Source organism: Bos grunniens, chromosome 27 (assembly GCF_055505025.1).
Source record: "Bos grunniens cultivar Pamir isolate PY7600 chromosome 27, Bosgru_T2T1.0, whole genome shotgun sequence".
NCBI lineage: Eukaryota > Metazoa > Chordata > Mammalia > Artiodactyla > Bovidae > Bos > Bos grunniens.
In genome coordinates, this window is record NC_141191.1 from 15,790,803 (window position 1) to 15,813,387 (window position 22,585).

The 22,585-nt window shown below is 43.1% G+C and overlaps 1 protein-coding gene across 3 annotated transcripts in view; it reads left to right on the forward strand.

Moving 5' to 3' along the window:
• WWC2 (WW and C2 domain containing 2) overlaps window positions 1–22,585 on the forward strand; it is a 152,076-nt gene that overhangs the window by 70,858 nt on the left and 58,633 nt on the right. Inside the window, exons 2-5 of one of the 3 annotated variants that reach the window (XM_086379907.1) lie at window positions 13,976–14,085; window positions 19,849–20,052; window positions 20,590–20,627; window positions 20,751–20,827. In XM_086379907.1, coding sequence (XP_086236033.1) covers window positions 20,597–20,627; window positions 20,751–20,827 — 108 coding nt within the window. In that variant the 5' untranslated portion in view covers window positions 13,976–14,085; window positions 19,849–20,052; window positions 20,590–20,596. Of the gene's footprint in view, window positions 1–3,252; window positions 3,306–13,975; window positions 14,086–19,848; window positions 20,053–20,589; window positions 20,628–20,750; window positions 20,828–22,585 lie in introns of those variants that run through there. The other 2 variants (XM_086379906.1, XM_086379905.1) reach the window with 2 other exon arrangements.

The following is a 22,585-nucleotide window of genomic DNA, read 5'->3' on the forward strand; positions in this document are numbered from 1 at the left end:
CAGAGTGACCAGGGGCACGAAGGTGGGTAGTTACCGTGGACTCAGTGGAAAGGAGAGAGACCACGTCCACAGCTCTCTTCGCTGGCTGGCTTTCCCGGACTCTGGAGGTTACATCCCCTGGTAACAAACAGTGAATCTCCAGACATAAAAGAGAAATGGGCGCTTTGGCTCCGGGAGCCTAGCCCGTGTTGTTGTTACAAGGATGATTTTGTGTTCCCCTCAGCTCTGCCCACGGTCACAAAGACACAGGTGTTCATCCATAACACCGCAGAGAGGTACAGTTCAAGTGTTTGTCTTCAGAGCAAACTTTTAGCCCCCCGCTGGCAAGGCGATTTCTACGCAGCTCCCACCTAGGGGACAGGCGCTCATGGTCTGCAGAAGCAGTGGTGGGACCAGAGCCAGACTTCGTGTGTCTCGTGTGTCCCAGAGCTTGAGAGAGGCTGTCGGTAAACATTGGAAGACCCGACGGATGCATGAATGAAATGTCTCTTTGTCGGTAGTTTTATTGTTACTTCCTATTGGCAGGGATAAAAAGGCTAAAGACTGACGTGTCTTGTGGTTGTTTTTCCTCTTCCAGTTGAAGTCGGTTTCCTCGGCATCCTTTCCAGGACCTCCTTTTATCCCCCTAAACGTGGGCACATCCCAAGGCCTTGCCTGGCTCATCAGTCTCACCCATTATCTGATCTCCGCCTGGAAATTTCACCCCGCATCTCACCTGCCTTGTCCCTCTGGCAGCTGGCACACGACGTATTTTTACGTTAATTGATTATCATTTTGCTTACCTGTGCTGGTATCAACACACTCCTTTGAAGCTGCAAATCGTAGCCTTGTGGATGGACTTTATCGGTTCCTGCTCTCACGTCTGTTGAGTACACTGTTTGAGTAACACTCCCAACGTTTCATTACCCAGCTTTTCCGCTTTCAAATATCTGGCAGGGCTGCCGGCCCCAGGAGCCTCAAATCCTGTTATTTTGTTTCCCTGCCCTCCGCGTAGCCCCCACCTCGGTCACCTTCCTCCTTGTCACTGTGGTCGCCTCCTCTCCGCAGGTGGAAGGGAAGATGGGGTTCCGTCTCAGCCTCTCTGCAGCTCTCACAGGTGTGAGGATCCCTGAGGATCCTGTGGAAAGCATGACCGTGCCCTCCCCATTTCCGATTTAGTAGTTTGTGGGGAGGAACTTAATAACTTGAATTTCTACCCAGGTTCCAGGTGGCGCTGACGCTCCTGGTTCAGGGACCGCACTTTGAGACCTGCTACTTTTATGCACCCGGTCCATCACACTCAGGTCGGCTTTCCTTGCTGAGGTCTTCTATTCAGCCTAGGACTGTATTTCCCCAGGTAGGTGTAGTGGAGTAGGAAAGTCACAGTAAGTAATTTTTAGTCTTCCCCCCCGCCCCTTTTCAAGTCTTCTTATTAGATCAAGGAGATCTAATGGTGCTAATATTATGTCTTTAGCACCTTTCTAATACTTGCTGGTGTTATTCAGTCACTCAGTCGTGTCCAACTCCTGCGACCCCATGGACTGTAGCACGCCAGACTTCCCTGTCCCCCACCATCTCCCAGAGCTTGCTCAAACTCTTGTCCATTGAGTCGGTGATGCCATCCAACTGTCTCATCCTCTGTCTCCCCTTCTCCTCCTGCCTTCAATCTTTTCCAGCATCAGTCTTTTCCAATGAGTCGGCTCTTCGCATCAGGTGGCCAAAGTATCAGAGCTTCAGCATCAGTCCTTCCAATGAATATTCAGGATTGATTTCCTTTAGGATTGACTGGTTTGATCTCCTTGCAGTCCAAGAGGCTCTCAAGAGTCTTCTCCAACACCACATCAATTCTTCAGTGCTCAGCCTTCTTTATGGTCCAACTCTCACATCCATACATGACTACTGGAAAAACCATAGCTTTGACTAGACGGACCTTTGTCGGCAAAGTAATGTCTCTGTTTTTTAATACGCTGTGTAGGTTTATCATGGCTTGTCTTCCAAGAAGCTAGTGTCTTTTAATTTCATAGCTCCTGTCACCGTCCATACTGATTTTGGAGCCCACAAAAAAGTCTGTCATTGTTTCCCCATTTATTTGCCATTAAGTGATGGGACCAGATGCCATGATTTTCATTTTTTTAATGTTGAGTTTTAAGTCAGCTTTTCCAGTCTCCTCTTTCACCTTCATCAAGAGGCTCTTTAGTTCCTCTTCACTTTCTGCCATAAGGGTGGTGTCATCTGCATGTCTGAGGTTATTAATATTTCTCCTGGCAATCTTGATTCCAGCTTGTGCTTCATCCAACCCGGCATTTTGCATGATGTACAGTGCATATAAGTTAAATAAGCAGGGTGACAATTTACAGCCTTAACATACTCCTTTCCCAATTTTGAACCAGTCTGTTGTTCTAATACTTAATTGCTTTTTTAACAAAGAGAGCAAGCCATTAGCTCAAAGCTGCTGCCAGCAGTCTGATAAAATTTTATATTATGATTTTGTTTTCATTGTATTTATTTTCAATGGCAAGAGTTAAGGGGCTACAGCTTGAAACACTAGGTTAAGGGGTGGAATCCAGAAGTCCTAAAGAATTCTTGTGTATCTTTTCTTCCAGTGGGTTTCATACTTCAGTTATTTTCATGTATCACATATAGTTCTTGGGATTTATCTGAAATTAATTTTGTTGTAAGGAAGAGATAGGATCTAGCTTTTATCCCCTAACTGGCTATCCAATTAGCCTAACACTTTTAAATAATCAACCTTTTACTCATCATAAACAAAGTTTACGGATAAGTAATACCCTTGGAAAAATATTTACAGCTTAATAAAGGATTAATATCAAAATATATTAAAAGTTGCCACAAATCGTTAAGAAGGACAAACAACATAATTTTAAAAAGGACAATTCACAAAAGAAGCAAAGAAGCATATAGAAAGATTATGAACCTTAGTGGCCATTATTAGATTCTGCCCCGCTTCCAGTTATCTTGTCGAGGAATGGTGGTATATGGTTAAATGAACCTTCGCTTATTTTGTGGTTGTTTTATTCACTAAGTCGTGTCCAACTCTTTGAGACCCCACAGACTGTAGCCCACCAGGCTCCTCTGTCCATAGGATTTTCCAGGCAAGAAGACTAGAGTGGGTTGCCATTTCCTTCTCCAGGGGATCTTTCCAGACCAGGATCGAGCCTATGTCTCCTGCATTGGTAGGCGGTTCTTTACCGCTGAGCCACCTGGGAAGCCTAGCTCCTTAAGTTTTGATAAAAGTAGCTTAGGTTCATTTAGTCGACTTCTGTAAAAATGAGGTTGAATCTAACAAGGCTCTGTCCACACAGAGGGTGAGTGAGCCGTGTGTCATCTCTGTTGCTGTAATGGGTATGTTTTCCAGAGTGAATGTCAAGCTTCTTCCCATCCTGGTCCTTGAACAGCTGTTATCTGTGATGCAATCTGTAACGACTGTGTGTTGTTTAAACTCTAGGTAGGAGAACAAGACCTTGGTGGTGGGTTTTTGTTTGTTTGGACAGTAATCTCTTAAGCCCTCTTCCTCTTCTAAACATTCTTACCTTCTCTGCCAACATATCCACTTAAATTCTCAAACTGTTTTCCAAAACCAAATAATCCGACAAGCAAACATTTCTTGGCACTTAGCAGAGAAAAGAGGTACAGGTTAAAGTGTTTGCTGACCTCTGTTTTCTCCTGGTAAAATACTTTTAAAAAAACGAACTTGCTGAATTTTTAAAACACCTGAAATAAATTCTTTGCCCTCTTTGTAACTAAGAATCTGTTTTCTGTTTAGCTATTCATTTCTGATACATAATGTAATGATAGTCAACTAAAATAAATTATGAGACCAGGTATTTTGATTCAGGTTTTAAAGATGTGTTCCTCCTACCAACCTTCATATTATTCTTTTAGTTAATGCAATGTACTGTTACATCTGTGTAAACAGAACATTTTTTAAAATGACAGTTCTTCCATGGTGTCCTTGTTTTCATTTTTGTCTTCCTCTCTAACCTGCACCCACTCAGTCAGCCAACACAGATGCTATGCTGACTGCGTTCGAGGAAGGCATCGGGCTAGAGATGCAGAGAAGACTGAAGGGTCCCTGGCCTTGAGAAGCCCATAGGCTGATGGGAAAGACAGGAACCTAGTAAGATGCTTAAGGTGGCTCCTGAGTCTTTCTGGGGGTGGTCAGGTGGGATGGGGTTCGGGGAACACTGTGTAACAATTGCCCTCCTAGGTTACACGGGATCAACAGTGTAATGGTTTTTTAATACTGCCAAACTGTTTGTTAAAAGGATGTATCAAGTTACAGAATTACTAGCAATAAATGAAAGGCACTGATTTCCCACATCCTCCACCAGAACTGAATTTCATCCTTGGGACAAAGCAAAACAAAACAAAAACTTGATATCCTGAGAGTCTTAAAAATCAAGCCTCATTATTGTTTTATTTGGCATTTATTTTTATTATTAGTGAAGTTGAGTATTTTCCCATGTTTTTATTATTTTACTTACTCCAAATAATCACTTGGAGTCTTGGCATTCTTAAAACTTGTTACTAATTTTATGAAACAGTTTGTTGAGGTGAAATTCACAAAGCACAGAATCAGTCACTTTAAGGTGAACAGTTCAATGGCATATATGTGTTTGCAGTGGTGTCCAACCCCCACCTCTCTCTAGTTCCAAAACATTTCCATCACTCCACTACCCGTGGGCACTTGTCTGTTGCTCCTCTCTGTGGCTCCTGGCAGCCATTGATCTTCTTTACATTTGCATGCGTTTATCTATACCGGATATTTCATATACATAGAATTATAATATGTGACCTTTGTGTTGGGCTTCTTTCACTTACCATAATGTTTGGAGGTTCATCCACATTGTAGCATATTCAGTATTTCCAGATATTGACACTTCATTCCTTTTTATAGCTGAGTAGTATTCCATTGCCGGAGAAAGCAATGGCACCCCACTCCAGCACTCTTGCCTGGAAAATCCCATGGACGGAGGAGCCTGGTGGGCAGCAGTCCATGGGGTCGCTAAGAGTCGGACACAACTGATCGACTTCACTTTCACTTTTCACTTTCCTGCATTGGAGAAGGAAATGGCAACCCACTCCAGTGTTCTTGCCTGGAGAGTCCCAGGGACGGGGGAGCCTGGTGGGCTGCCGTCTATGGGGTCACACAGAGTCGGACATGACTGAAGCGACTTAGCAGTATTCCATTGCACATATATACCACACTTTGCTTATCCTTTCATCCACTGATGGACATCTGAGTTCTTTGCACCTGTTGGCTTTCAGTGGTGCTATGAACCTGCTGCTGCTGCTAAGTCGCTTCAGTCGTGTCCGACTCTGTGCGACCCCATAGATGGCAGCCCACCAGACTCCACCATCCCTGGGATTCTCCAGGCAAGAACACTGGAGTGGGTTGCCATTTCCTTCTCCAATGTATGAACCTGCAGGTACGTGTAATTGTCTGGGTACCTGTTTTCAGTTCTTTTGGTTATTCACCTCAGAATGGAATTGCAGGGTTATACAGTAATTCAGTGTTAACTCATTGAGGAACTACTGAACTGTTTTCTATAGAGGCTGTACCGTCTTAGCTTCCCATCAACAATGTCCCATTTCTCTACATCCTCATCAACACTTGGTATTTCTGCTTTTTAAATTATAGCCATCCTAGTGAGTACCTCACTGTGGTTTTGATTTCCATTTCCCTGATGACTAATAATGTTGAATACTTGTTACTGTGTATTTTATATATAAGTGAGAAGATGAGAGAAAGAGAAAACCGTGTTTCTGAAGAACTTATTTTAAAATTATTCAAGTGTTCTTTGAGGGAAAAAGTTTACTTAAAATTCAACCAAGTGGCCCAAATTTGAGAATTAGCAAGCTACTAATTTTGCTAAATATGTCATCGTTGTCATAATAGAGATTTCTGAAGCATAGGCTTTTGCTTCCAGTTTTTTTTCCCCCATGCTGCAAGTCTTGCAGGATCTTAGCTCCCTGACCAGGAATTGAACCCTTACCTTTGCCAGTGAACGTACAGAGTCTTAACCACTGGACTGTAAGGGAATGCCCTCCAGTTTCATTTTTAAGTTGAATTTGTTTTCATTTTCTGTGTCACCTGAGTGGATTGGAGCTGTATAATGTGCCTTTAAACAATGGTTCTCAGAAGTGTGGTACAGGGAACAACAGCTTGAGCATCATTGGGGAACTCGTTACAAACGCAGATCCTTCCTTTCCCCTCTGCTCACTTCTCGCCGCTTGAGGTTCCAGCCGCGCTCTTTGCACCCTGTGGCCACGTCTTACACAATTGGGGACATCAAGGGCTTCCTGCTCACAGCCAAGGGGAAGGACACCAAATCTGTCCAGGTCAAAGAAAATAAGGAAAATGTGAAGTTTAAAGTTCGATACAGCAGATACCTTTACTCTTTGGTCATCACAAAGAGCAGGCAGAGAAGCTGAAGCAGTCCCTGCCCCCAGATTTGGCAGTGAAGGAGCTGAAGTGAATCCTGAGCACTTTGAACTGTATGAAAATTTTAAAAATTCTCAAAAAAAAAAAAAAAAAACTTGCAAATCCTAGTATCAGTAGACCAGGCCCTACCCCTGATCTGCTGAGTTCCAGACCCTGAGGTGGCCCCAGCAATCTGTTTTAGTCATCTTTTCGGATGAGTGGAATATGCTCTTAGGTTTGAGAACCTCTGCTCTAACTCAAAATTTCAGGCCAGTCCCAGTATTAAAGAGCCCCTGAGGGAGAGGGAATTCACAATTTTGGCTTTGTTAGCATCTCTTCTTTTTAACTTTAATAGGCAGGCAATACAAACAGTTAAACTGAATCGTATTATAGTCCCCTGCCAATTCTTAAGCATCATATAGTTTTACCTAGAAATTGCTATCCAGTCTGCTTTTGATCTTTGATCGAATCTCTAAAGAATTTAAGAGCTGCGTGTCCTTGGAGTGTATCTTCCATTCATCTGCAGTCGGGCTTTTTTTTTTCACTTCTTTGGAGCCCCTCCTGCCAAGGTTTCTGGTGTGAAGGGCCCCCTGGGCACTCACAGCCGCTACTGCTGGAGCCAGGTGTGCTAAGGCGGAGGCAGCGATGCACCCCTCCTCAGCGGGCTCGTCTTAAAGCCCAGGGCCCCTTACAACTCCTCCTGCCAGAATTTCTTTTTTGCGGGGTCCACACTGCAAGTCACATGGAATCTTAGTTCCCTCACCAGGATTTGAACCTGGGCCCTCTGCATTGGAAGCATGGAGTCTTAACCACTGGCCCACCAGGGAAGTAGCCCTCCAGAACATTTTTAAGGAATTCCTTTCTTGCAGTTTATTCCAGAAATTGGTGGCCCGTCAGTCCAAGTAATGTATCAATAGTTAAATCTGTGCCCGGAATTGGCAGTACCAATGGCTGTATCCTGCACAAGAGACTTAATGGCTGGAAACCACAAACTTGGACTAGAGGGGCATGTGTGGCACAGTCACAGGCTCCTTTGATTTTTATTTTGTTTTTCCTGCACAGGGTATTCAAGTGGAGATAATACTTGCCTCTACTTGGCAGGATTTTATGGGGATTTAACTCATACATAGATATTTAAAGTGTGTGTAGTACATGGAAGCACTGAGAAAATGTTTATTAGTAGGATAATTTACTCTATGTAAAAATTGCCCTTTTTTTTTTTAACATAGAATATTGGAAGTATTGACATTTTTGTAGGTACTGTGTTTGTGTCCCCAAAGCAGCAGCACTTTGGGGGCACACAAGCCGTGTGTACTTTCGAAGGTGAATTATTCACAAATGTTGCCTTTCAGGCAAATGTTGCCTCTCCTTCCTATTTCTGAAGGAATGAGAGGATCCCATTCGGTGGTGTAAGGGAGATGCTAATCGGGCCTCCTGCCATCTTCCGGATTTGAAATCTCTACGCCAGAGTTAGAGTGAAGTTAGGAAGTAAATGTCCAGTGGTTAAGACTTGCCTTCCAATGCAGGGGGCACAGGATCAATCTGGTCTGGAAAATAAGGCCCCAGATTGCCTGGGGTGTGACCAAAAAAATTAAAAAAAAAAAAAAAAAAAGCCAGAACACCTGAGGGAAGGCTTTTTGAAGGGTAAGAGGGGACTGTTCTTATCATTTGCCTTTCTCAGTCACGTCCAACTCTTTGTGACCCCATGGACACAGCAGGCTTCCCTGTCCTTCACTATCTTCCGGAGTTTTGCTCAAACTCATGTCTGTTGAGTCGGTGATGCCATCACTTGTGTCCTGTTTACTTGTCGGCTGAGGGAGAAGAAATTAACTGTGTGAGATAGTTATCAAGTTAACACTAGATGATTACTGACGGAGTGCGGTTGCAGTGCAGAGAGAAGCAGAGGGGATTATGGACGGAGACTGGCGGGCTTTTCAGTGGAGGGGAGAGAGGTGAGCTGGTGAGGGGATGGGGCATCCCAGGCTGTAGGCAAGCAGACTCGGAAACAAGACTGCTGTGTTTAAATATCTGAAAGCCCGTCACACGGAGCCACGAATAAAATCGGCCACGGTGGGTCTCAGCTGTAGGAAGACCAGAGTCTAGCAGAGGAGACCGGAATGGGAGCCAGTGGATCAGAGAGGACGTGGACTCAGGCTGAAGAAGTGAGCCTGGCTAGATGCCCCTGTGACGCCCCTTACAGCTGGTAACCTTGGATGAGCCCTTCAAGCCCTGGGGCAGCCGTGCCCGCCCCAGATCCGTGGTCCTGCCTGTCTGCCAGCCCTCTCCTATCCAGCAGGGCCCGCTGACAAGAATTTCAGCTAATTTTCCCAAAGATGCAGAACTAACTGCGTTACCCTCCTCCGAAGAGGTTTGTACTCTTAAAAGTCAGTTTCTTCTCGCTGCCTCTGTTCACTCAGCCCTGTGTCTCCGCCCTCCCTTTCCTTCCTTGGTGTTGCTAATTTCCCCGCTAAGAAGAGTGATGGAAACAAAAGTTGCTTTCTGGGGACTGATGAGCATCATTGTAAATTAAAATTCTTTCAAGAGTAGAGAGAGTTCTGTCATTTTTACCTTCCCTGTAAAATTCACATTGTGAACCTCATCTTTAGACCCCGCCCCTGTTCTCAGAGCAATTCAAGCAGGTTTGTGTGGAGCAATTCAAGCAGGTTTGTGTGGACCGATTCTGTATCGATCGCAGTTGACTCCACCTTGAGTTAAATGTCGGCAGCAACAGAGGCTGTGAAGTAAAAATAACTCCAGACCTTTAACATTCATGCTCAACTGTACACTGGGGAGACTGGAACCGTGGCAAGAGTTTTATTAACCTGAAAATGGTTCTCTCTGTCAAGTGCCGTTTCATCTAACGTTAGCACAAACTCGGTTGCAGTTAGCACCAGGTGAGTGTGTCTGGCTGTGCACTTGCACACACAACAATACTCACCACCATATAAGCGGGAGGAGTACATTCATCTGTGTGTGACGTCTCTGTCATAGGACCCTGACTCCGTGGCCCGACAATAAACACTCAATGATGGGTTGTATGAAAGAATGATATAATGCCCACAAGGAGAGGAAATACCATGCAGAGTTCAAGTTTTGTATGTAAACTGTGGCAAAGTGCTGCAGTAAATTGCCATTTTCTTCACATTAGTCACGGTGCAAAGGAAGACTGTTTTTTAAGCAAAGAGTAATCTCTGGAATTTAGCATAAAGACGCTTGGTAATTTCAGGCTTTCTGCCTGCTGTTGCTCCTTTGTGGGAGAAGCAACAAACTCCATCCATTTTTTACTTCCTCGACATCAAAGGAAGATTGACTCTTTCAGAGATTCCTTGTGCAAAACAAGAGGAAGAAATTTAGAAACATTTCTTCTGAGTCCTGTTGTTTCTAATTTTGGAATACGTCTGTTATTTCTTTTTGTTTCTGGTTGCTTCTTAGTGTATCATAGTAATGTGTTTTCTTTATCAGGATAGCAGCATATCTGAGTGCTTTTGTTTGTTTGGTACCTGAGAATGTTACTCTATTTCTGTTTCATAATTTGCAAAAGAATCAGAAGTTTGAAATCTATTAATGTGTATTTAATGGTTTTACTCTTATCGATAGCGTGTATCTATTTTTCTAAATACAGAAAATACAGTATTAAATTGATTTTTGCAGCATCACTGCAAGGAACCGTTTAAAGTTCCAGGAAGGGAAATGTCTGAATTTTTAAGTGAGTTCACAATTACATCTATACATATAGAAGTAATGCCAGTGTCAGGACAGTGACAGTTAATAAAGTGCTTATTATCTGCTTTGAGCAATAATAGGAAAAGCTGGATTATTTCCAAGTGTAATCAAGTTACTATAACTTGTAATCATAGTGCATGTTCTGAAACTTTCGTGACTTCTGGTTGTCGAAGTAGTAGGTATATTCACATCATACTTAGGCTTGAACATGTTGCTTTGGTGCCTGGATAAAACTTGCATAATGTCTCTCTTTTGTCATTCAAACATACCATTTCCATGTCTCCTTATCCTTTATTTCTTTGGGATGCCTGTGCCTTTTAGACAGCCAGGATAGAGGAGGTTAGGGAGAGAGGATCCTCCAGCAGAAGGATGTGATGGAAGCTCAGTCTCAGCAACAGAGTATGAAGACTGGGCCATGTCCCATGACGTGGGGAGATTTTGATACACATAGAATCTAGTCCCTTTTTTCAAAAGAAAACCCAATTTTCCTGCACATTTTTCATGATATAAGGTGGGATCTGAGCACAATTCTAAGAGCCAGATTTTGGACTCAGATTAGGTTCAAATTGACTCCAGGTTTGCAGAGCGCATGTGGCAGGTTGCCATGTTTAGAGGCCTTGCTTAACACGGCTGAGATTCATTCCGTTCGTCTACTACGTGTGGAAGCTTTCCACTTGTCAGGCATCACACCAATCGGTTCGCGTTTAAACTTCATGATCTCCCTCCCACTCCGTCCCTACCTTTTTAAAAAAATAATAGATTGGAAAACAGAGGCTTTTAAGGTTGATAACCTGCCCGGCGTTGTAAGACGGCAGAATAAGGACTTGAATCCAGGTCCCTTTGATGCCAAACTTCAAGTTCTTAACTTCTGAGGCAGATTCTTTCAAATTACTTGGAACACTTGATTAAACAAACACTGCTGAGCCCTAGACTTTCTGATCCTATAGGCATAATATATAGTGTACTCCAGGGCCCAAGGATTTGATTCTAACCAGTTCTGAGATGTAGAAGCTGCTGGTCGTGTGGACTGGACTCTGAGAAACACTGCTGTACACTGTGCTGCCTGACTCCGTTCCCTGACAGTGAGAGAATTCATGTGTCCTGCTTGGGTTCATAGTTGCCAATGTCTATTGACTGCCTAACCATGTCCTAGACACTCTTGAGTTAATCCCTTCTCATCCTTTCATTCATCGTAGCCAGTAGTCACATTGCAAGAAGATAGGGGTTGTGACTGCCACTTAAAATGAAGAGAAAGAAACTGAGGTAGGGAAGGCTGTCCAGTAAGATAGCCCCACCTTATAGGTTTTTTTTTTTTTAATGTAATTCAACCATTTCTGTAAATTAAAAAAAAAAAAATGTGAGGGTAATGATAAACAAGATGTGACGTTGCTCAGTCCTGTGCGACTCTTCGCAGTCCCGTGGACTGTAGTCCTACCAGGCTCCTCCGTCCGTGAAATTTTCCCGGTAATGATACACAAGATGATCATAAAAGGATCCTAGTGAGCCGCAGGTCCTGGAGATAAATGGAAAAGGCATCGTGACAGTTCTTAGCAGCCCTTGCCACCCAAGTAGATACAGTGTCCACAGTAGTCCTCAAAACAACTGAAGAAAAGCCTCCTGTGTTGAAATGGGGTTTTAAAAGACGCTTTCCTCAAGTCACTTTCATACACTGCAAATGCCCTGTGATGTGGCTGTGTTGAACCTTGATGTTTACAACAGTGGCCAGACCAGTCACCTGCTTTCCCTTGATGTTAACAGCAAGCTTGGGCCTGTGATGTTGGCCTCGCTGCTCATCAATGTACTGGCCGTATCTAGAAGCGCTCTAGAAAAAACTTGGGGAATAAACAGCTCTCTGCTCAAAATCATTTTCTTAAAATGATTGCTTTCAGTTCAGTTCAGTCACTCAGTCATGTCTGACTCTTTGCAACCCCGTGGATTGCAGCACTCCAGGCTTCCCTGTCCATCACCAACTCCCAGAGCTTGCTCAAACTCACATCCATCGAGTTGGTAATGCCATCCAACCATCTTATCCTCTGTTGTCCCCTTCTCCTCCTGCCTTTCAATCTTTCCCAGCACCAGGGTCTTTGCCAGTGAGTCAGTTCTTCTCATCAGGTGGCCAAAGTATTGGAGTTTCAGCTTCAGCATCAGTCCTTCCAATGAATATTCAGGACTAATCTCCTTCAGGATGGACTGGTTGGATCTCCTTGCAGTCCAAAGGACTCTCAAGAGTCTTCCCAATGCCACAGTTCAAAAGCATCAATTCTTCGGTGCTCAGCTTTCTTTATAGTCCAACTCTCACATCCATACATGACTACTGGAAAATGAAAACATGGAAAATGATTGGTTTAGTTCGGAGACTAAAGAGGAAGAAAGCTAAGTCAGGAATTAGAAATCATTCCCTTGATGGAAATGAAGTGACTTGGCCCCGAGGTCGGTCCTGGGAGGGCATTCTTCATGACTCTTCTCTGGGCTGGACTGCTTAGGAAGGCCGGGACCCTGTAGCCACATCCAGAAGTTGATTTCACGCCCAGGGAAGGTTGAGAGAAAAAGAGACACTTCTTTCTTTTGATCCTTGGTGTACTACATCCTTGGAGGAGGCTGTTGCAGGCCATACCTGGGAAGAAAGGATTTCCTTCCTTTTCATGTTTTCCTCCCAGAGTTCTGAAACACGACATAGCTCGTTACTCTGATGAATGATGCAGTTCTAGAAATGACCTGTATTTCAGTTGTGCTGTGAAATCACCAATACGCACCAGCATGGATCACAGAGTCCAGGTGACTTCATATTTGGAACTGCGCTCATGGGGCCTGAGCGTTAAATTAGCAGATATGTCACCTGAAGTTGGCCACCCTACAGCAGGGTGGTCACTAGTCTTTGGCGCTGGCCTGCCTGCAGCTGCTCTAACAACCAAGGAAAATCTGAGAAGCAAAAATGAGGAAGTGAGAGAGAAAATCAACCCATGATAAAGTCCAAAATCTGTACTCTGCTTAGATAACTAGTTTCCCCATTACTTTTAAGGCTTAAAGAAAAAGTATAAGGCATTTCAAAAAGTGAGGTCATGTCAATATATAAATATTAATACTTTGTGTGTTTGGTTCCATTAAACATTTTCTTGAGGGACTATTAAGTCCAAGTGTAAAAATAGGATCTATTTGTCCCTCCTCTCAAGGAGAGCTCTTCATGGACCTTGCAGTCGAGTTATTTAGAAGAGCAGCCAAATCTGTAGTTGGTGTAACCAGGTGTATATCTTGTCTTGAGCATGTGTGCATGCTCCAACTCTTTGCAACCCCATGGACTGTAGCCCGCCAGGCTCCTCTGTCCATGGGATTCTCCAGGCGGGAATATTGGAGTGGGTTGCCATGCCTTCCTCCAGAGGATCTTCCCAACCCAGGGATCAAACCCACTCCTCCTGCGGCTCCTGCATTGACAGGCAGATTCTTTATGCTGAGCCACCTGGCAAGCCCTTTTCTGTTCAGTGGGAAGCCTATTTAGCTTCAGAGCTCACTCTGTATCCCAGCCGTCTTAACCCTTAGCTTGGAGTTCTTCCTGATGACCTTATTCATTTATTGTACAGATTTATCTCCCAGTCTTAAGCTGTAAACTTTCAAAAGGTATCATGACTTGCTACTTTTTTGGATATAAATCTCTGCATTTTAGCCCTGTGTTGTTGTTTTTTTTTTCTTTAATGATTTCAAACACAGTAGCAGAAACAGTAAAGAACAAAACGGAAATGCAGCCTGGACGCTTAGCACGCGGGTGGTGCTGGACTTCGACATGTGCGGTTGGATGGAAAGAGTCACCCGTGCCTTTGTTCTGGTCTGTTCCAGGTTGACCAAGCCCCTGTCGTTCGCTGACTGTGTTGGCGATGAGCTGCCATGGGGATGGGAAGCCGGGTTCGACCCTCAGATTGGTGTCTACTACATCGATCACATAAACAGTGAGTTTTTCCTTTACAGTACAAACAAGCATGTCAGACAAGTAATCCCCCCAAATCTAGAGTCATACAGGAGAGCAAACACTCTGCAGAATGAATTTCTCTATTTCAAATCCTCACTTTAACAGAAATGTCCATTTTGGAAGTTTTGTTGGGCTTATGGGGGCAGAGAGGGAGAGAGGAGTCTGTCTGTCTGTCTGTCTGTCTGGAAGGGCACCAGAGCCTCCCCTTGCAAGTCCCTCCCCCATTCCGAATGGCATGCCCTGTGCAGGTATGTCCATAGTACCGGCTACCCACTCATTGTACTGCCCGCACATTATTTGTTTGTAGGTTTTTCCTCACTAAATTGTGAGCTTCTTGTGGACGGTGACTGTGGCTTTACTTTTCCACCTTTGGGTGCTTCGTATGATGATAAATCCTTCCATGTTAGAACAATGAAGAGCTTTGTTGTGTAACGCACAGATTAAAAACCTGTTTTTAAAGAAATTAAAGTGCATTATGGTTCTAAATTATGCTTCAGAAAACACTGTTCTTAATATTTACAAACTTGATGATCAGAATATAAATTTTTAGGTCTCCCATTTTTCTTTGGTACGGTAATAGGATCTCAGTGGCCTGGCGGATTTACTGTGCCCCGAAGTGCCCCAGTTACCCACAGCAAGTAGTCTTCCCACTAAAAAGGCTCTGACCCATTATCTCATTAATCTTAAAGACATTCCTGTGAAGTAGTTTAGGGAGGAAATTGTATGTTCTTCTCTTAACAGCTGGTCTACACATATGTTATGTCTTGACATTGTTTGGTTTCAGCATTATTTTCTTTTTTTTTTTTCAGGAAAAAATTAGAGAGTGTTTGGCTGTTCAATACTATTTCTATGTCACACTATTAAATACCTAGAAGTAAAAGTTTTGACCTTGACAATGATAATTACTTTAGGCCCTAAGTGTCTGTGATAGAATTCACCTTTCAGTGGCTATGCGTGTGGAGTCAGAGTTCTGTATAGATACTGATGGGGGTGTTTGTAACTAACTATTCATTAGTTAGTTAGTTAAATTGCTCAGTCGTGTCCAACTCTTTGCAACCTGATGAACTGTAGCCTGCCAGGATCCTCAGTCCATGGGATTTTCCAGGCAAGAGTACTGGAGTGGGTTGCCATTTATAGAAGGTAATTATGAAGTACTGTCTGTAAGGTTTTGATATTATCACTGCAATCAGAAGTAAATCACTTTTTGATAGAGTCAAAGTTGTACCTTAACTCTTTTGTCTTTTAGTAATTAAGGTCTATTTACATATAAAAATGCACAAATTTTAAGCATGTTATCTCAGTGAATTTTGGCAAATATATACTCCTTTGCAGCTGCTTCTCAATCAAGATACAGAATGATTTTTCCCTCTGTGTTTTCAGACTTGCTCCCTTGGCCTTCTCAGACCCTTGATACTTTGTGCCATTCTCTTTAAAAAAATATTTTAAAACTTTAAAAATATTTTTCATAGAAGCAATACATGTGCTGAGGAGAAAAGTATAAATTATAGGTTAAAAAAAAGGAAGAAAACTCAGAAATAACCAGGTATTCTAAACCTTTCAGTGTGTCTGTCCAGGCCTTTTCATGTTCACACACACACACACAGTTTTCAATATATTTTTTACATCAAGTGGAACTATATCACATACAGTTTTATAAACTGCTTTTTTAAAACATAATATATAATCTTTCATCCAAAAAATTTTCTGCACATCATATCAACTCTTTTGATAAGAGAACCTCACATTTCTCTCAGATGATCTTCCTAAAATATAACTAAGATCCTTTCATGCCCCTATTAGAACCTTTCTGCCACACACTGTTGCTTACAGAATGAGTTTTGTATTTCTCAACATGACATTCAAGAAACCACAGCTCGTCCCTCTTGAGGTCTTGGGGAAGAAGTGAGAGAGCAGAGCCTTAGATTCTATTCCCACCATCGCCAGTAGATCAAAGGAGACCAATTAAAGCACCCGTCCATTCTGAGCGGTGTGCCTGCAGCTCCTGAGAAGGTGCTTTAAGCTGATGCCCAAAGGATGAGTGAGTTAACCAGGGCTGGGCAATAAGGGGATGGGGTACAGTTTGGGGGCTGCAAGGAGAAACTGCCTGCAGAAGGAAGCCCCATAACTAAAGCCAGAGGTCTGAAGAGGCCACAGGAAGCAGGACTTAATGAAAGAAAGAACATCAGTGATCTGAGGCTGGTGTAAACGAGGCTGGGAGAACAGCTGGAGTGCCAGACAGGGGTTGGTGCTCGAAGGGCCTCTTGTCTCAGACCTTTCAAAGCCCTGCTTAATCACTGCCGATTCCACGGGACCTGACTTTTTCAGCTGGAAAAAGTCCCCTGTCTCTAGGCTCCATGGCACTCAACCTTGCTCTTCTCAGGGCTCTCACCATTTTCTACTGTATAAAATGCTTGTTGTCATTGTTGTAGCTTTAATTCCTGTGTCACGATCTGTCCTGAGCTTTGTAATCTCCTTGGCAGGAGGGATCACGCCCGAGCATCTCGTTTTCTGTAGTCATGCAGTAGATGTTCAACTGTCTATAGAAATAACACACCATAGCAGGTAAACATAGCAGAGAGTTTCTAAAATGGAAGATGAGGAGAGTCGCTCATATTCATTTTATTCATTCTTCCTGAGCACAGCAGAGAGAATAGAAATGTGCTTAAGAGACAGAAGTAATATTCCTTTGAAGAGTCTAATGTTATCTTCCCTGATAAGTTCTTCTAGCTCACAGTGTGTTCGCTATCTATAAATTTCCCCATCTGTAAAACTGATGAAATGTGAATTCCCTTGAGGTGCGTGATGTCTTAACAGTATGTGATATATTACTTCTCTTAAATAGTAGACAACATGCAAATTATATTGCATTATAATACAGTGATCTCCTAAGGCCACCAGGTCTTAATAAAAAAAAAAAAAACCCACTTTTGTGTAATATACTTTTTTTGAGTATTTACATTTAATAAATATTCTTCACTGATCTATTCAGCAAACATAAGTGATGGAGATAAAGCCCAGTCCTACTTGATGAAGCCTTCTTCAAAGTGCCTCTGGGAACCCACGTTTGCAGTTCCTATTTGAATGGGACAGTATATCAGAAATGTCAGTGGTGCCTGCCGAAGCTAATAGCATCCGCTATTTAAACCGGTCGACTGGAGTATTTCAGCTAATCTATCCAAAACAAATGCTGCCAGTTTATCATGATGATGATTACCATTGTACTTTGCTCACTTACGTGTCCATCAGTGTTACTTTCAGTGTTTTGTGGAAATTTAGCTGTTGACAAGCATTTTATTGAAAAGTATGCCCGTTCGCCAATATATAGGGAAATACGATTAGGTGAAACCTCGAAAGATACTGAGAGAGAACTGGGAATACATATCTTGCTATAGCTTTTATAACTTACAAGCATTTCAGGTTTTTCATTTACACTTTCAATTTGTGTCATCTCTTTATTTGGTTAGTTTCCTAGTTATTTACCTCACTGCAACAAGTTACCCCAAAACTTATGACTTAAAGTCCATTTATTATCGCATTGTTTCTGTGGCTGATGAATCCAGGCAAGGCTGGGTGGATTCGGTCCTCTGGCTCCAGGGCTCTCACCAGCTGACCTCAAGGTGTGAGCCGGGCTGCATGACCGGAAGAACTAAGCTTACATGTGTGGCTGTCAGAACAATTCAGTTTCTTGTCAGCTGCCAGCCAGTGGCCCCCTCCTCATTCCTTGCATGTGTGTGTTTGTGCGTGTGTTTGTGTGTGTGTGCACACATGCGCTCAGTCATGCAGTTGTGTCCAACTCTTGGCCACCCATGGACTGTAGCCTGCCAAGCTCCTCTGTCCATGGAATTTTTCCAGGCAAGAACACTGGAGTGGGTTGCCATTTCCTTCTCCAGAGCATTTTCCGACCCAGGGATGGAACCCACATCTCTTGTATCTCCTGCTGTGGCAGGCGGGTTCTCTACCACTAGCACCACTTGGAAAGCCTGCTATGTCCATAGTGTGAAAGTGGAAGTGTTAGTCGCTCAGTCATGTTCAACTCTTTGCAACCCCATGGACTCTAGCCCTCCAAGCTCCTCTGTCCATGGGATTCTCCAGGCAAGAATACTGGAGTGAGTTGCCATTCCTTTCTCCAGGGGATCTTTGCAACCCAGGGATCAAACCCGGGTCTCCTGCATTATGTAGGGAGATTCTTTACCATCTGAGCCACCAGAAAAGCCCGCTATGTCCATAGGATGGCTTTTAATTTGGAAGTTGGCTTCATTAGATTGAAAAAGCCAGGAAGAGCCAGGCAGAGAGAGCAAGATGGTGGTTGCAGCACCTGTAACCCAGTCTCCAGAGTCACCCCGTCTTCATCCATGCCTCCGCTTGAGGCAAATCACTAGGTCTAAGTGGCATTCAGAAGCTTGGATAAGACGTAAGGATAATCCTGGGTCATCCAGAGTGAAGACCATGCATTTCTGTGTGTTAGAGGATGAATTCTCTCTACTTTGAGTTAGTTTGCATTCATATTTTTCAAAATACTGGAATTGAATGTAAATATTGCACGTTTAGGTGGCCAGAGACCTTTAGTTATAAGGAATATTTGAAATGGAGATGTTTGGGCTCTTACTGGCTGACCTGTCTACAACCTGGGCTTTTATTGTGGTTTCCTCTGGGAGGGGTGCAGGAGGCAGGTTTCAGCAAGTTTCAGATGGGATATTTCGAATAATTTCATAATTCCACGCAGGATGCAGTGCGTGAGCTGTCGCAGAGCACAGGCTCTCAGCTGCAGCCGCTCACGGGAATCACTGGAGGAGCTTATAAACCTGCCATTGCCTGGGTTCCACCCGCAGAAACTCCGATTGGTCCAGGATTTCTTTTAGAGCCCTCCAGGTGATGCCCGTGTGCAGAAGTGCAGGACCAAGAACAGTACCTTGGGCTGTTCTCCTGAAGCTGGGCACTGGGGTTTGGTCTTTTTGCTTGTTTTAAAATTTCTGATCCACTGTGGACTGACTGGTATTTTTATAAAAGAACAATCACCATGAATTAGAAAAGTTTAAAAAAATTAAAAATGCAAGCCCCAGTATTATTAGAGTCAACAGATACACAGTAACTATGAAATTGCTGTAAGATTTCAAAATGTTTACTCCTGATGCCTGTACTTATCGTCACAGACACATAACAGAACTCATGGACCGGTGCGGGTCTGCATCCCAGACCTTGAGGGATGTAGATGTAAAGGGCAGCCTGGCAAGAGTCCTGTATTAAGTGCACAGAAGCGTAGGGAGTATATTGGCTTCAGATTACACAGGGCCATAAGTAGTGTGGCTTCTATTCTGAAGGTGTTGAGGAGCCAGAGGGTTCTGGGAAATCATAACCCAATCATAACCATGTTGCTGTGCTTACTTTGACATCGTATATAATATATTTGCAGCGAGAATAAATTGATGACAAAGACAGAAAGAGGTCAGAGTGGGGATGGACTGGGTAAAATAAAGCAAAAACTTCCACGTTTCTGGAGACGTCACTTCATAATACTAACTACTTGAAGGAGATAAAAATTAAAGACAGCTACTCTCTTTTTTTTTTGGCTGTGCCTCTCAGTTGCAGCATGTGGGATCTAGTTTCCTGACCAGGGACTTAACCCAGGTCCTCTGTATTGAGTGCGCAAAGTCTTAGCCACTGCTTAGAGCACAGAGACCACCAGGGAAGTCCCAGCTACCTCTTTTTTAAATTCTGAAAAATAACCCACCTGATTTATTTTCAGAAACCACACAGATCGAAGATCCGCGGAAACAATGGCGGCGGGAGCAGGAAAAGATGCTCAAGGACTACCTGTCAGTGGCACAGGACGCCCTGCAGACGCAGCAGGAGCTGTACCACGTGAAGGAGCAGAGGCTGGCCCTGGCCCTGGACGAATACGTCCGCTTGAATGACGCCTACAAGGAGAAGTCCAGCTCTCGCACCAGCTGTAAGTACAGCGTGGCTGTTCAGACCTGAGAAGTGGGCGTCGACCTGCAGGTGACGGGAGGCCACTGGGCGTCTGTGGGACGGCGCTCTGGGTCCTGTCCCTTCTTGGGCAGGAGGAGCCCCTCAGCCCCATTTCAGATAAAGGTCTCGCTGAGGGATTAACGTTTACCTTTTCAGATCAGGGCAAATAATCTGGCCCTTGTGCTGCTCTTGTACGTTGTTTTTAGTGGGACTAAACTGAAACCGGAGCAGTTAGCACAGACGAAGTTTCTGTTGACCACCTGAGTTGACCGATCTCTCTCTCATCTCAGAGACTGGCCTTTTTTAAAGCAGCAGCTGTGAAGGGCTCAGACGTCCCACTTAAGTGACAAGTTTCTGGGTAACACAAAGCACAGTTAAGCTGTATCTGCAATAAGCTCCTCTAAGATTTTATCCATAGATATAAAATCCACAGGAAACTGAGGCACTGGGGTCTTGATAACGTTCCTTTTTATTGAAAAAAAATGATGAAGGTTTGAAGATGACTTTTTATATCTAGGTGTCTGATGAATGACAATAAAGGAGTTATAAAGTTAAGTAAGTATCCCAGAAGCATGTAAATCTTGTTGTTTTTAGCGTTTGTAATTTCTAAGTTGACAGCTAGTTATGCAACTTGTACAAGTCACTTTTTTTTTTCCCCCTCTCTTCTCCCTTTGAAAGTATTCTCAGGCTCTTCATCCAGTACTAAATATGACCCTGAGATCTTAAAAGCTGAGATCTCCACTACACGATTAAGGGTAAGATTTTTTTTTTTTTTTTGACTGTGGTTTTATTAATATGCTGAACATATGCATAGAATCTGGAAGGGGCCTCTGTGGTCAACTGCCATCTCAATTCAGTAAAGGAACCGTTCCACTTATCCTCAATGGATGGTCTTTCTGCTTTTGTTAAAACATGTTTGTGAGATTGTTCTTATTAATGTGACAGACTGTGTTCCATTTCTGGGCAGTTTTATTGTTTGCGGTTAGTATATAGAATCAAAATCTGAGTCTAAAAAACTTCAATTTTTCCTTATTGTGCTGAAAGTACACATCCAAAATGGAGCTTAGTTCCTTTTTCATCAAACGGCCCAATCTATCAAGATGCTCACAGTTCACATTACCAAATCACTTCTTTTTCTAGGTCAAACTTTACTGGTGCCTCACACTTCCTTATGGGTTGTTTGCTGATCTTTACCCTAAATCTTTCTGACCACACGGCTGTTAAGGTCGCAGCTTGTTTATCCTTGATTTTTGGAGTCTTAAAGATTGCTCTCCAAGTAAATAAACTGTGCAACCCTTGCATAGGTCATGAAAGAGATTACTGCCGTGACCCCAGAGGCCCCCATGGTACTCCCTAGTCACCCTTGTCCTTCTCCCTAAAGGTGACAGTAGGTGACCCTTATTGGCAATGCTATAAATCCATTTTCTGCCTGCTTTGAACTTTGTGAAACTGAACTGCTACCACATGGATGACTGATGGCTTCTTTTGTTCAACATTTCTTCTGTATTTTTTTTTAATTTATTATTATTATTTTAATTTATTTTGCCTGTGTTGGGTCTTAGCTGAAGCACGGGGTCTCTTACTTGTGGAATGTGGGATCCAGTTCCCTGACCAGGGGTCGAACCTGGTGCTCCCTGCATTGGGAGCTCGGAGTCTCAACCCCTGGACCCTTGTTCAACATTTTGAGATTCATCCACATACACTTTTATTGCGTGTAAACCATCCCACCTTTGTGTAGATACCATGAATTCATTTCTTCTACTATTGACGTACATTAGAGTTTATACAAATTGCTAGTAATTAGTAACTTGCATCTTAATGTGTGTGTCTGTTACACATGCCTTTGGGTGCACAGATGTACGCATTTTTGTTGGTTATGCAACCAGGAGTGGAATTGCTGTGTTAAAATATACTCGAGCAGCTACTCACACACAGTTTCAGGCCTTGTTAGTCAATCAGTTCAAAATATTTCCTGATTTCTTTATGATTTGTCATCAGAGTGTTCTGCTTAGTTTGTAAACAGTTTGGGATTTTCTTATCCTTTATTCAGCTTAATTCCACCACACGTTTTCAATTCTAAAATTTGTTTATTTTTTGTTTTTAATTACTTGCCCAAATTCTGCACATCAATGTAATAATTTTTTGAACAAAATAATCACAGTTATTTTAAAATTCCATGTCTTGATTAGTATAATATCTAAAACTTCTTATGTGTTGAATTCTTCGGTCTGGTCTGGTTTTTTTTCCTCTGGATTTTTGTTCAGTATTTGACCTCTCACAGCTGCTTGCTTTTAATTAAGAGCCATATATTATGTATGAAAGAGAATAAAGATAATTTAAGGTTTGGGATGATCTTGTTATCCTTCAAAGAGGATTTACTTTTGCTTCTTAGAGGAAGTTAGTTCAGGGGCAGATAACTTCAACTCAGTCAGGGTTTGAGTTTTCTGAATTCTGGGCTTCATTCTTCTTCTTTTTCCTTTGTCACCACACCCGTGGCATAAGGGGAATTTGTG